Source organism: Solanum tuberosum, unplaced genomic scaffold, assembly GCF_000226075.1.
Source record: "Solanum tuberosum cultivar DM 1-3 516 R44 unplaced genomic scaffold, SolTub_3.0 scf00324, whole genome shotgun sequence".
Classification (NCBI taxonomy): domain Eukaryota; kingdom Viridiplantae; phylum Streptophyta; class Magnoliopsida; order Solanales; family Solanaceae; genus Solanum; species Solanum tuberosum.
The window spans coordinates 445,078-459,634 of NW_006239247.1; the positions used below are offsets into that span (position 1 = coordinate 445,078).

Sequence of the window (14,557 nt, forward strand, 5' to 3'; positions counted from 1 at the left end):
ACAGAGCTGCCGGTTTTTTTTTTTGTTCTCCTTTCTTATCCTCTCTGGTTTTTTGTCTCTTTGACAGTGAAACAAAAGCCCAAAAGAGTTTTATTGGGCCTCAAACTAATAGTATTTTTGGGCCTTAGGCCCACACTGATTTTTCAATAGTGAAGAATGAAGATGATTTGTTTTCAAGTTTTTGCACGGATTGTCCCTCAAATGGACTGGTTTTTAATTTTGTATAATTTACATAAATTTTATAGTGTTAAGATTTAATTATATATATATATATATTATTATTATTATTATTTTTTTTTTTTGGGAAACCTTGTAGACAACTTTATCACCTTTCTTTGAGAGACATGTTGAGAACCTAATTTTTGTATAATATTTGTCAATTATTCAAATTCGTGTTAATCCATCACAATTCAATATTCTTAATTAAATATATGTTCTTGGAAAATACTTTTCAAAAATAATAGGAAAGTGGACCATTACTACAGGGATGAACCCAATCCAGAATATAATTCACGTGGAAATTATATTAGTTTAGTGTATACACCCGGTGCGGGTAAGTTTTTTCCATTTTTAAATTATAAAGGTTGAAAATGGATAATATGTGAATTTTACCATGTCTAATCATTATGGATTGAAAGGTAATATTAAGAATCGAGATAGTTATAAAAGAAAATAATTTATTTTTTAAAATACATATTTTCCATCCACATGTTTATTGTTATACCAAACACAAAAACCTTTTTTTTTCTTTTCTCATTTTTATAGAAGGAAGTAATATAGTTTTGAAGGGAAATTGATAAGACCTTTAATAGTGGAAATAAATAAATAGCAAAAAGAGGAAAAAGAGAAACGAATAAAGCATCAAGTTATTAATGAAACTTCCTACAATATTGTATACGCATTTGAATAAACTCAATAATTTCTATACAAATTTTAAAATTTATTTTAAAATCCATCAAGTATGATATATACAAAATTGTGAACACTATGAGTAAATTGAGATATAAATTTAATGAAAAATTCAAAATTCATATCCGAAGTTTAAATCTTAACTCTAACTTTGTACTACAACTTATTAAAACAAATGATTTTGCAAAAATGTGTCATTGTCGATTAATTCTATACTTTAAAATGAGGTATACTTTGCCTTTTTGGGGTATATGCTTTTGTCTTTATCCACTTACATTTATATATCTTCTTAATTTAAAAAGCCCATTGATGTTACATTTAAGATTAATTTAACCAAAAAAACCTACTCCATTTGTCTCAAAATAAGAATTCATATTTGTTAGATATTCAAAATCAAATATGGTAGTGGACTTTCACTACTAAAAAAAGAGGGGTAGAATCGACTTTCGGAGGTTCGTAAAATTAGTGCTTGTTCATTTAAAATTTTTTTATTTTTTTTTTTGCAAAAATAAAAAAGAAAAAGGACGTTCGAGGTCGGTATTTTTGCCAAATAAATAAATAATATACACTTCGGAATTTTTATTTTTATTTTGAAAAATCAACATTTTTTATTTTTAAAATAAAAACTCGGTCAATTCACACTTTTTCATTTTTTGACGTTAAAAAATTTGAACTTTGGAAATTGAGTTCGTTAAAAACTAATTTTTTTAAAAATTAGGCTAAAACCAACCGCCAAATCGATTATTCCATTGATTTTGGGCCTTTTTTTAAATAGTAGTGTTTGGCTTTAGCTTTAACAATCAAGTTGTTGGTCTTATACTTGGTGTATAAGTTTTTATATAATATGCTAGTTGACACCAAACTTAAGGATGTAATTTGAGGCTAAGATGTATGTTCTCCTCCATAAAATTATAAATATATATGTATATATATATATATATATATTGGAGTCGGACCTAACTCCTCCGTCTTAAAAATGAAACTTTTGGGAAAAAAGAAAGTTATTAGTCTTACAGGTGTTGTTATTATTATTGTTATGATTATCTAAAAGGGCAAGACTATTAAAGAAAGTATCTATTCAATTAGTGTCACTCCCACTTGATGTATGAAACTTACATGCATTCTAACTCTTATAGTATCATTAACTAATGAGTAATTCTGAACAGAAACCTTAATGATATCACAACAATATACATATACTCTTATAGTATTATTGACTAATGAGTAATCTCTGAACAAGAAACCTTAATGATGTCAATATAGCACATATATACTGATTTAGTATCAATTAAACGAAATTATCAGCCTTAATGATATCAATACACCATATGATACTAATTAGTATCACTTTAAGAGAAAATTATCAGCCTTAATGATACCAACAGTTAGCCAGTGGAGCTGTGAACTTTGCAGGTACTATAGCTTGTAACTCCTCTTTGATTTTGACAAGCTTTCATGTGGATGTTTTAAAACAGGAACTGACCTATGGATACTAGACTCAGGGGTTATACATCATATGACTTTCAACAAAGAGCACCTAATATATATCATCACCCCACCATATCATATGTTAGTGAATCTACCTAATGGATATAAAGTCAGTGACTCAAATTGAAAATGTAAAACTTGTTGCTGGTATCACACTGTATAAAGTCCTTTTTATCCCCTCTTTCAGATACAATCTTATTTCAATAAGTTCCTTAGCTTTTCATCTCAATTATCTCACTTTTTTTCTCTAATTCACCTTGTATGCTGAAGGGCCCTTTGGAGATTGGTAGAGTACAAAATAGACTTTATCTCTTTTGCTCAACTTGTCTGTAGAAGTATAGTCACAACAATCCTACCAATCTAGTCTGGTTGGATAGATTATTTGCAGAGCTCACTGTTTTCCATATGTTAAAAAGAAAAGAAATTTAAGACTTAGTTTCAAAAAAATCAATTTAACTTTTTAAGAAATACCAATTCTTTAAAGAATCGCCACTTAATTTTTTAAGAAAAATCAAGAAAACGTAGAATTTTCAAAGACTCAAACAAAAGAAATCATTTGAAATACCAAAAGGGGTCCGGGGTTCAAGTTTACACTTCAAAAAGGTGTTAGGTATTTGAAGTGTACACTAACACGTGCTTATCCTACGACTTGACTAAGTATTGACTAATTTTGATAATTAATTAAGTCATACACAAAGGCTATTTTAAAATATTACTTAAAAGGAAATAGATTTAACATGATTTATTGAGAAAAAATAATTTTCCATTAATAAGCAACTAAGTAAATAAATAATTAAATAAAACTAACATACTTCAATTAACATAACAAAAGAAAGACCATCTTTTGGAGACTTAATTAAATTAAAACCAAAACAAGTGTTAGGGAGTTAATACACAAATAAACAAATAATAATAAAAGAGGAGGCAAGTCAGATTTGGGCTTTTGGCCCAACCTGTCCTAACTCTAAAAAAAATTTCCCAAAATAACGGGCTATGACCCATTTAAATCAAAATCAGCTGCTGGACATTTTTGGGGCTTTTGACCCATTACTGCTGCCTGGACCTTCTATTTTATTCATCTCTTTTGGGCTGCTGCACTAGAAAACTTGGGCTTTTGGCTCATTTATGATGTATATCATTTGTATCCCAACTGTATACTGCCGTATATCAGAACCTGAAACCTATACATTGATGTGTAATTAGTGTATACAGTCCTTTTTTTGGACTCTAAACCTGCAATCTGTCTTCAACCCTGTATTCCTGCATTTTGACATGTATATCAATGTATGCTAAGTGTATATAGTCCATTTTTGGACTTTCGAGCACTTGTAAATTAAACTCCCAGCCCTGTACTTCGATTTTCGACTCAAAAAGAACAAGATTGAGCCTCCTTATCTCAAAATGAAATGCACAGGGAAAAATGAAGGAGTTCAATGGACTCACTCAAGGGTTCAGGCAAGAAAATAAAAGAGAGAGTAATTAATAAATGACTAAAGGAATACTGACTTAAATATAATTATTAATCAAATTAAACAAAAGATATTTAAGCAAAATTGATTGTAAGAAGACATGCTTTGTTTGATTGGTTTTTTGTTTTTACTTTTGTGAAAAAAAATGTATCTCTAACGGAATACAAATTCGAGGAGGTACGATTTTTGACAACAAATTGTACTGTATGTTGTTTTTTTCTTTGGTTGTTTTTTTTTTTTTTAAATAAATTGGATCCCTAATCGAAAGTTATATGATAAAAGAGAAAGAAGCAAGAAACACGACGATTTTTTATTCTAGTGAATATATAAAAGTGAGATTTGTGAATGGTTTATGCAAGAAAAGAGAAGTTGTAACAAAGGTTAGTTACACATTCTTGATTACCGTTATAGTCTCTCTCTATATATATACTCCTTACTTCTTCAAATCTTCCAGTTCTACTTCTTCAAGTCTTGATTACCGTTATAGTCTCTCTCTCTCTATATTCAAATCTTCATCTTCTTGTTCTTCTTCTTCTTCCTCCTATAAGCTAAGTTTAGCATGGATTGTTGGGCTTGCATGAAATACAACCTAGGCCACATGTCACGGACTTAGGGTCTTACTAAAGCTCCGTGCGGCACTTGACAACTTACTCACGAATCTTTCACGATCTTGTAAGCTCAAGTAAGCCCTTTGAAATTAAGATCGCTAAGAGAATGAAAAGGAAGACTTAGAGAATTTTGGAAGAAGGCTTATATTGCTTATAAGAAAGCTTTACAAGTTGTTGGATTTCTTGCTTCAAGCTTGGATGGTGCCTTGCAAATAAGGGGCACCTCTATTTATACTACCTCCTAGGGACTAAAATGTAATTAATATTTACTTTACAAGTCCCTAAACTATTTACACTTTGGTCCCTCCCTAGAATCTTCTACTAATTCTAGGAAATTCTAAAGCTTTCCAAGAAAATATCTAGTCCCTCTTCTAGAATTCTCTACACATTCTAGAGAATTCTAAGGCTTTCTTGAAAACTATCTAGGACCTTCAATTGCCTTTTAAGTTATTCTAGGGAATTCTCTAGCCTTCTTGAATAATCTAAAGGGTTCTTAAGTCTTCCGGAAACCTTTCCACAACTCTAGACCCTTCCGTCCCCATTCAGACGCAAAATTTCATTGTGATGCGGCGGGACTTAACACTTTCCCCCACCTATTGATGCGAAGACCTCGTCGCATTACCGCTACATCGTCATCCGAGCCTTGTGCGTACGCGACCAATACTCCATTGACTCAATTAAGGCCCTTGCGCAACGCCTTCAACGCCTTCCATATCGCTTCTAGCTCAGACTTATGACCTACCTCCTTCCTAGGAGGCACACGCCTTGGCAGCTTCTTTAGCATCACGACATTGTTCTCTTTTGGAACCTCTTTCGTGCGTGGTGGCAGGGACCTTTTTGCACCATTGTCTTTCTTCGAACTTGCAATAGTGGCATTAAACGTCGGCTCCTTCTTCTTAGGGCTTCTTACAAGTCGCATAGCAGTTAGACGTACTTGTCCTTCCGTCTTCGGTACCTTGACCAGGGGAACCATGCATGATCTTCCTTGCTCCATGACTAGAAGTCGTTGGAGGTAAGGGTCGATCACCGCGTGGCACTGCTGGAAGAACTCTTGCCCAAGAATTATGTTAAAGAGATCTAAAGGAGCGACAGTGAAGTTGGTCTTACCTTGCCACTCGCCTAGCGTGATGCTCACTCCATACGCGACTCTGCTCACATGAGTCGGTAGTGCATTGACCGTCTTGAGTTGGGCGTTACTTGGATTGTAACTCAACCTCAACCTCGTTGCTACCGTCTTGGTCATGATATTGACTTCTGCACCCGTGTCGACCATTGCACAAACGGGTCTTCCATTGATCATAAGGTCGACATATTGCGCGCCGTATCCTCTTGGCTTCTCTGGCTGCTTCGTGATGGCTCCGCATAGTCCTATCAAGCCCAACTGCGTTGTCCCTTCGCCTTGTCCTTGCTCCTGGGCGTCTTTCTCCTTCCGCTCTTGTAGGATGGCACCAAGGCTCTTCAGTTCAGGGCACCTTGCATAACTATGCGGCCCGCCGTATATGTAGCAGCTACTTTTGTTGGCAACCTCTATCTTCTTCTCTGTGTTGTCATGACGTCCAGACTTTTTGCCATCAAAATTTTAGGTGTCATGTTTCTTGGGATGTGGCCGCTGCTCCTCGCCTTCGCCACAATCTCCCCCACCATGGTCATGACTACCTCTCATCTTTTCTTCTCCGGTTCGGTTGGGTTTCTCATGCCTGAAGTCTGTAAAAGTTTGGCCTGCGTGATGGCTTCGTTTATGGTCCTGACTTGTCGACGTTCCAACTCCGTCCTGGCCCAATTTTGTAGCCCATCCATGAAGTGGAACAACATATCATCATCCGTGATGTTAGGAATTCGAAGCGTGAGGGTAGTGAACTCTTGCACATATGCGCGGATACTGCCCGTTTGCTTCAGCTCCCTAAACTTGCGTTTCGCCTCATAGATGACGTTGTTAGGGAAAAAGGCTTTGTTGAACTCTTCCCGGAGTTGCTCCCAGGTGTTGATAGTGCACGTCCCCTTCCCTATCTCGGCTTCCTTGTGCCTCCACCATAGCATGGCCATCTCCGAAAGATACAGTACAGCGGTGTTGATCTTACTCTTGTCGCTGTTCAGCCCGTTGCACTTGAAGTGATTCTCCAAATGCCAAAGGAAATTCTCCACCTCTTGCGCGTCACAGACGCCTTTGAACATAGGTGGCTTGGGAGCCTCGATCCTGGCCTCCTTATCTCGGTCAAGCGATGATGATCCTCCAGCTGCCACACCTTCCTTGAGTGATTTCATCTCGGCCTTCATGGTCTCGATCGTGCTCAACGCCTTCATGAGCCAACACTCCAAGGAAGTGATAGCCTCCTTCATCTCAAATTCGGCCTGCTGACGTCATTCCAACTCCTTGCGGATGTTTTCAGTCTCCTCAAGGGTGAAGTCTTCAAGAGTTTTGAACTTGCCATCGGCCACGTTCATGCGCCGGCCTAATATCTCCACGGCCTGCCTCGCCACTTCAACCCTTGTGACCCACTCTTCTCCTGCGGTGACGTCAATGGCCTCCTCGCCAAGTTCATCGTCACTTGCCTCGGTGGTCGAGGGTGGATGAGATGTTAGCGCCTCATTTGGTGTGGGATCTAGCAGCATTTCCTCGTTACTTTTTTGGTCCTTCTTTCCCTTGTGGTTCCTCTTTCCACCATCAGGATGGACGTTGGTGGTGCTAGTGGCGTTTACGTCCCCTTCGGTTGCCATTTCCTTAGTGCAAACCTTCGCTCTGATACCACTTTGTCACGAATTTAGAGTCTTACTAAAGCTCCGTGAGGCACTTGACAACTTACTCACTATTCTTTCATGATCTCGTAAGCTCAAGTAAGCCTTTTTAAACTAAGATCGCTAAGAGAATGAAAATGAAAGACTTAGAAAGATTTGGAAAGTTTGGAAGAAGGCTTGTATTAAGCTTGGAAGATTGCTTACACTTGCTTCAAGCTTGGATGGTGCCTTGCAAATGAGGGGTACCTCTATTTATACTACCTCCTAGGGACTAAAATGTAATTAATATTTACTTTACAACTCCCTAAACTATTTACACTTTGATCCCTCCGTAGAATCTTCTACTAATTCTAGGAAATTCTAAAGCTTTCCAAGAAAATATCTAGTTCCTCTTCTAGAATTCTCTACACATTCTAGAGAATTCTTCTAAGGCTTTCTTGGAAACTATCTAGGACCTTCCATTGCCTTCTAAGTTATTCTAGGGAATTCTCTAGCCTTCTTGAATAATCTAAAGGGTTCTAAAGTCTTCCAGAAACCTCTCCACAACTCTAGATCCTTCCGCCCCTATTCAGACGCAAAATTTCATTGTGATGTGGCGGGACTTGACACACATATGCCAGGGTTGCATATTGTCAATTGTATTCAGTCCTTTAAATGATGATCTGGGGAGATGTTTAACGATTTTAGCAGAGAGATCATATTGAAAATGTAACAGCAACCGATCTCAGAAACATACTTCTTCAATTGAGTGAAGAGGAAAGATTAGTATATATTCAACACCTTCTTCGAAGAAGTACAGGTGACTTTCTTGATATCGCTTATGTTCTTGGTTTTATAGAAGGCGATGCGTATCCAACTAACTTGCAATTATTTGTTTTTATAGGTTTCTTCGACACAGCAACTTGCTTTATAAGGCCAATGATCAGAAGGGTTTTGAATTGGCTATTTCCTGAGATGCAACAGCCACCAAACCCTGCTCTTGATATTATAGAGATATCTTCTGATGTTATAGAAGTGAATGAAGGTGTTGCGGGAGTAGTCAACCAAATTGGACAAGAAGAGAGCATGGCTAGTAATGAAGTAGATGATTCTGATAGCAGTGGCAGCAGTTCAAGCCACCGCCATGATCCCACCTACTATCCCGGGCAAACATAGAATTTATTTTCATTGTTTAGTCTGTCATTAAACATGGGGAGAGGTTGAACTTTGTAACAAACAATTGGGAAAAGAATGTATCCCACTTAAATACATTGGAAACTCTCTACAAACAATAGGGGGGAAAAATTATCCCAGTTAAATTCATTGAAATTGCAACTGAATTCTTGTCTTTATTGCCTTTCCATTCTTCTTCTGCAATTTGTTTATTGAGCATTTTGTTCCCACATCATGGCCTCTGCAATTAGTTTGTAGTATATCTTTGGCTTGTAAGGAGTTTCTAGAGGAAGCAGAAAGTTGAACTCATGCGGTGTTATCATGTGAAGTGTTTGAAATTATCTTTTTGATTTTGAGCATTCTTTTCTGATCCCGAGATCATTAAATTATAGGGAGAGTTGTACGATTTGGGTGAGTCACTCTAGGATGAAAAGTTTTCTCTGCCCAATGAACCCTCTGTAGAGGATGAACTCAGCCTTGGGAGACTTGTTTCCTGTTGGGAAAGCATATAATCTAGCTAAAATTCTAGAGGAAGCTAGAGAAGATAAAATAATAAAATAAATGCACCATTGATACTAGTACAATAAGATCTCTAAGAGAAGACATGTGTTGATAATAATGAGAAATATACTTCAACTTATGATATTTGAGCCTATTTATGCATCCGGTGATTTCAGCTATTCAAGTTGTTTGGTCTATATCTATGATTTTATAGCTACTTGGCTTTCTTGTAATGTCCCTTCATTTTAAAAATTTACAGTCTGTATGTCTGTCTGTGTCCATGTCCCACGCCATGTCTATACTACTAAAGCTATATTCAAGAATGAGATCCAGGCAATATTGCAACCACTTTCCAGCCCTTTAAATATCATAATTATGGACTTTTTGATCTGGATGGTTCTAGATTGACTACCGACTGAAAGCGTTAGATCAAAACTTAAACTTGGCCAACACTGAAAATGAAGACAGGACATATAAATCTATAATTTTATTAATCATTTTCCATTTAAGGCCTAGTATTCTATTATTTGCATTTTAATTGTGAATTAAAAAGCAAAAATGGATATCCAAACTTTAAGTACAATACTAGTTATAATCGGGTAAATAATCAATTATTTGGATATTAGTTCAAAAACAAGATTTTTCTCATATAATATCCTAATGTATATCGACAGATGCATAAAGCTTTCTGAATAGATAGTTAGATACCTCTGATTTCATTTCCATGTTATTTTATTCCATGTTCTCTTCTTCAGTATAGAAGGGCATATCTTTGGATTCATTATCCCTACGATTTCAAACTGATTCTTTTTACTATGGATGGAAAAAAAAGAAAAGAAGAAACAGAAATGTTGAAAAGTAAGGAAGAAGTTGTGTTCTAGTGACAAACCTGATTGATGTCAGACATTTGATCTCCAGCTGCAGAAACATAAGAAATTGAATCAGTGATAGTAGGTAAGGCCAAAAGCTGAGATTATTATGTACTCAGGTGTGGTATAAGGTAACATGTTCCTGAATAAATATAGGCCAAGAAGAATTGGCAGAAAATTTTCAACAAGGACCTCAGGCATTCAGGATGGGATCAACATTAATATACTCTTCCAGTGATGATGGCAGCCTCTAACCCCAACTTGTATTCCTTTCTTGTAAGCACTGTTTACTGTGAATTTGTCATCCTTGTTGTGCTTCCAAATAACTCTATCTGGTGCATTTGTTACTAGATTGGTTTCCCCCAATTTTCCCAAGAAAGAAGCCACCCTATCTACTTTCCAATCATTCAATAACCTTCTGAAAATTAGGTCCCAGCCTTGAGTTGTCCAGCATTCACATACTCTGGCTTCAGGATTGTTGCAGATTGAGAAAAGATCTGGGAAGGACTCACTTAGAGGAATTTGATCAATCCATCCATCTCTCAAAAACTTGATCTTGTTGCCATTTCCAACTTTGAGAAACGCATTTCTTCCATAGAGTTCCATAAAGCTCTGATTGACCCTCCATACTCCCCATCCATAGGGTTCTGACACTATCCTTGTACACACACTTTTCAATAAGTGACTGCCTGAATAATTCAAAAACAAGCCAAATCAGAACATAGAACCCTAGCCATTAAGCCCCAGGCACTACAATGACAGACAAGATCCAACCTCTACTTTAAGAAGTGGAAGTTACCTCAAGCCAACGAGGGAAACCAAAAGAACCTCTTGGACGATAATCAAACTCTTGCCCATCATCTTTAACAGTGGACTCGCCTTGGCAAATTATTTCAAAAATAGCTTTGTTTTTCCAGCTCTTATTTGTAATGCGCAAGATGGATCCATCCAAGTTTAGGAGGATTATGTTATTTGTGCAGACTATTGCTTCTGAAATTCTATTTAGAAGAGTAGGAACAGAGGAAACAGAAATATATATATATATATATATATATATATGAAAAAACATACAGAAAAAGATGGCAAAAGAAGAATAGGTGGGCAATGATTGATACACATAAATATGACAAAAGAAGAAGTGTGTGTGTGCGTGGGGGGGCAATTATTGAAAAACGAATAGAGAAATGAAGGATGAAACACCACTTCTTGGTCTTACTCTTGTATAAAGAAAAACAAAATGAACTGGAAGAAGAAGAATAAAAGCCACAGAAATATTATATGAAAAACTTACTGCAGAACTGATGAGACGACGGGACAATCTAAGCTGCAAGTGGAACGGCTATCACGATACAAAATTTTGTCACACCAGGCAGGAATCCGCTTCTTTTCACCAAAGTCATACCCTTTAAATGAGACATTATAACCATATCACACATTCAGAAGAGAGAAACATAGGAAGGACGAGAGAGCAGGTGAGAGAGGGGAGCGTTTCCATTCAGTCTAGAAAATATGAAAGTCAACTGCAGAGCTGATAGCTACAGGTACCAGCTAAGCCATTTTGATGCCTCTCAAAATTGTATGTTGGAGGAAATCTGATGACTGCTGCACGCATTCCTTGGAAGACATTCCCAACTTCCATCTCTGTATGCAACTGGTCCCTCTCTCTAAGCCAATCAAAGCTCCTTTGAGAAATAAAATCTCTTGCTTCATCATAAGAAATACCATCAAGCCGATAGTTCAGGTCACCAAGAAACACAACCATATTTGCCTCAGAAAGCTCAGGAGTTGCTTCTGCAGAGTTAAACGCACCCTGACAAGCATAATTCAATGTGTTTCTTATTCTGTACCAATTGAAATATACTGCTCCAAAGAAGGAAGCAACTATTTTAAGAAGACTATTATAGAGTAGACTATTACACTCCCTCAATCCTTTTTTAGTTGTCATGTTGCGCTTTTCAAAAGTCAATTTGACTAATTTTCAAAGTTAAATTAGATTACATTAATTTGATATTTGAACTAAAATTTACATAATCAAAAACTATACGAAAAGTACTATAAATAGCAATTTTTTGCATCAATATGATGAAAAAATACATCGTAAACTGTTCGTCAAAGTTCTTACTGTTTGACTCTTAAAAAGGGAACCATGACAACTAAAAAGGGACGGAGGGAATACAATTTAAGTAAGTACATACATTTGCACTGCGAAGCATTTGAATCGCATATGAGACACCAGCTGCAACAAGAAGTACCAATGGCAGCTGAGAACCATAAGTAACCCAGATTAAAAACATAGAGCAGGCAAGCAAGCAAGCTGAGAATAGGTATGGCACCATACCAGCTGCAGCACTGAGAAAGTTTGATGGTTGACTAAAGATCACACTTCGATTAACATGGTCAAAATCAGCATTCCGGTGACCGACAGCTTCTAGATGTGCAGCAAAGTGACAGTTCACAAAGCACACAGTACGACCATACACTCTCATCCTCAATCCTACGGCTCCCTGTTTGGAGGACCTCAACCAAAATTAATACCACAAATAAGAGAATGGTTCCATACTTGTCAAAAACACCAAAAGAATTAAGGAATGGTGATTAGTAACTCCACATTTGCATAATAAGGGTCACACAAATAAATTGTTTCAATGGAGTCTCAAGCTTATGGTAGTATTATTAGTGTTCATATGAAGAAACTTACAGTTAGAATAATTGCATTCTGATAGAATTATGCTCCTTTCTCCAGTGGATTAAAGAGCTGTAAATGTACTTGTAAATGTACTTTTGGTGGCTTTTTCTTTTTCGGCACAAGCATGACGTAGGTCTGACTCCCTATGTTGCCCATTTTTCAACAAGACGTTCCAAAAAAACCCAGGAAGAAATCATGCTTAAACCTATTTTATGACAAAAGCCTAGAAATTGTTGTAGGGCGATTCCAAGTAAGAGAGAAGTTCTAAATCATAACTTACCTAATTCTGTACTTATGTTCTAAATACAACTAGTCACCACCAAACAATTAATTTGTTCTCAACTTTCAGCATAATATAATTAGATCCATCAAGAAACAGCAAAAAGGAGAACACAACCACACCTTGTTCCAAATTGCACGCCCGAAACCACAAGGTACTGCTGCAACATCAACATCACTGATATAACAACTAATATTTCTTCTGACCCTGAATAATAGTTTTGATTGAGGACCCAATTCTTTTTTTTTTTCTGATGAAGTTAGAGGCCCCGGCTCATTAAATCTAGCTCATTATATCAATAGAATTGAGTAGCAATTGACAGTGGTACCAAGTAAGCAGAGCAATGTACTCAAAAGAATATAAAAATCACGGAGATAGCATGCATTATTCCTATTTACCAGAAAACACGCACCTATGGTTCATCTTGTATCATCGGGCGGATCTAGGTGGGTAACAAAAATTTATACTTAATACATCACATAAAAAATTTGAATCCATGAACACAAGAGTAGAGGTTGATTCAGTATTTACCTTGAGTTTACTAATTCAAATTTAAAGACTATATTTTTATAAAGTATTTTTTGAATCGGCCACAGCAAGCAGAATATAAAAACAAAACAATGAAAGCTGATCCAGAGACTTTTGAATCACAAAATTAGAAAAATAGTATGTTTAATCAACAAATTTACCGAATCATCAACGTCCAGCTGATGAATTGAGGGCGGACTCTTCTTCCCTAATTTAAGTAAAAAATTGTTGTTGGTTATGAAGGACAATAGAGCAGAAAAGATAAAATTAGCCTTTCCCTTCGTCTTCTGTTTCTTACAAGACCAATTCTCTGGTAATTCTCCATCATTCTTCCTTTTATGCGCCATCGCAACACTCGATTTCGATATTCTAGGGTTTCTATGGATATATGTAATTCACTGCTTCTTCTTTTTTTCTATTTTGATTTGGTTCGGGTCGGATTCTTTAACATTCCCAATTTGATTTGGTTTCATACTTTCTTCTTTTTATTTATTTTTTGTAAAAAAATCAATGCCATAATTCTTAGTTTATGTTTTAGGTTTTTGAAGAAAAAAATTAAACAAATGCATGCACGAAAGCTCTTTTTCTTTTTACTAAAAGTTTTTTAGATTATAATCTCTAATTTATTTAAATTGAGGTTTACCATATGTAGAATTATCCATATTAGCAACTCCATTTTTGCAAAATAATATTGCAATATTAAAGTAACATCAAGATATTTAATGCTACAAATATTATTGAATATGATGAAACTAATGCAGTTAATTTCTTACTTTATAAACTTTCTTTTTTCCTTTGAAAAAAAACAAAAAAGAAACACGTTACGTTGATTTTTCAAATGGATAATTGGCGCATCAAACATAGAACTTAGGAATTCAGGGACAATAGTAGAAGTAATTATTTTTAATAATTTCTTTTTTCTTTTTTTTTCTATTATATAGAAAAATTTGAGCCATAAAGAGATAAAATTGACTCAAATCTATCTATCTATCTATCTATCTATCTATATATATATATATATATATATATATATATAATTCTGGATAACAAAAGTCTGATGTGGCACCTCTCTTTGGCCAGGATTCCCATTTATCTTTTTTTGTAAATTTTTTAAATTCTTTTAATCTATAATATCTGCCAAAAGAAGAAAAAAAATATTTAAAATATCTTATTTATCTCTCCTCATTATTACTACAATTTATTATTTTTATCTCTCTTCACCATTACTATAACTAATTACTTATCCTTAAATTCCTCTTTTTACCTTCTATATTTTTAATTTTCTAAAAATTCTGATTTGTTTATCCTTTTTATTATTATAATTTAAAATTATA

At 35.4% G+C, this 14,557-nt stretch overlaps 1 protein-coding gene across 6 annotated transcripts; it reads right to left on the bottom strand.

The window, feature by feature from the left end:
* Positions 1-3,260: 3,260 nt before the first annotated feature.
* LOC102585879 (type II inositol polyphosphate 5-phosphatase 15-like) lies at positions 3,261-13,630 on the bottom strand. 6 transcript variants are annotated; one of them, XM_015314864.1, is made up of 9 exons: positions 13,385-13,630; positions 12,068-12,233; positions 11,925-11,965; positions 11,275-11,539; positions 10,529-11,132; positions 9,922-10,418; positions 9,750-9,778; positions 9,569-9,647; positions 3,261-3,657 (listed from the first exon to the last, which is right to left on the bottom strand). In XM_015314864.1, the coding sequence occupies exons 1-5, from the start codon at positions 13,568-13,570 to the stop codon at positions 11,017-11,019; spliced, it is 774 nt and encodes a 257-aa protein (XP_015170350.1). In that variant the 5' UTR covers positions 13,571-13,630; the 3' UTR covers positions 3,261-3,657; positions 9,569-9,647; positions 9,750-9,778; positions 9,922-10,418; positions 10,529-11,016. The 6 variants fall into 6 exon arrangements, with proteins under 6 accessions (XP_015170350.1, XP_015170349.1, XP_015170354.1 ...); XM_015314863.1 differs by having other exon boundaries at positions 9,750-10,418; XM_015314868.1 differs by having other exon boundaries at positions 9,750-10,418; positions 12,068-12,902; positions 13,385-13,458.
* Positions 13,631-14,557: the final 927 nt, after the last annotated feature.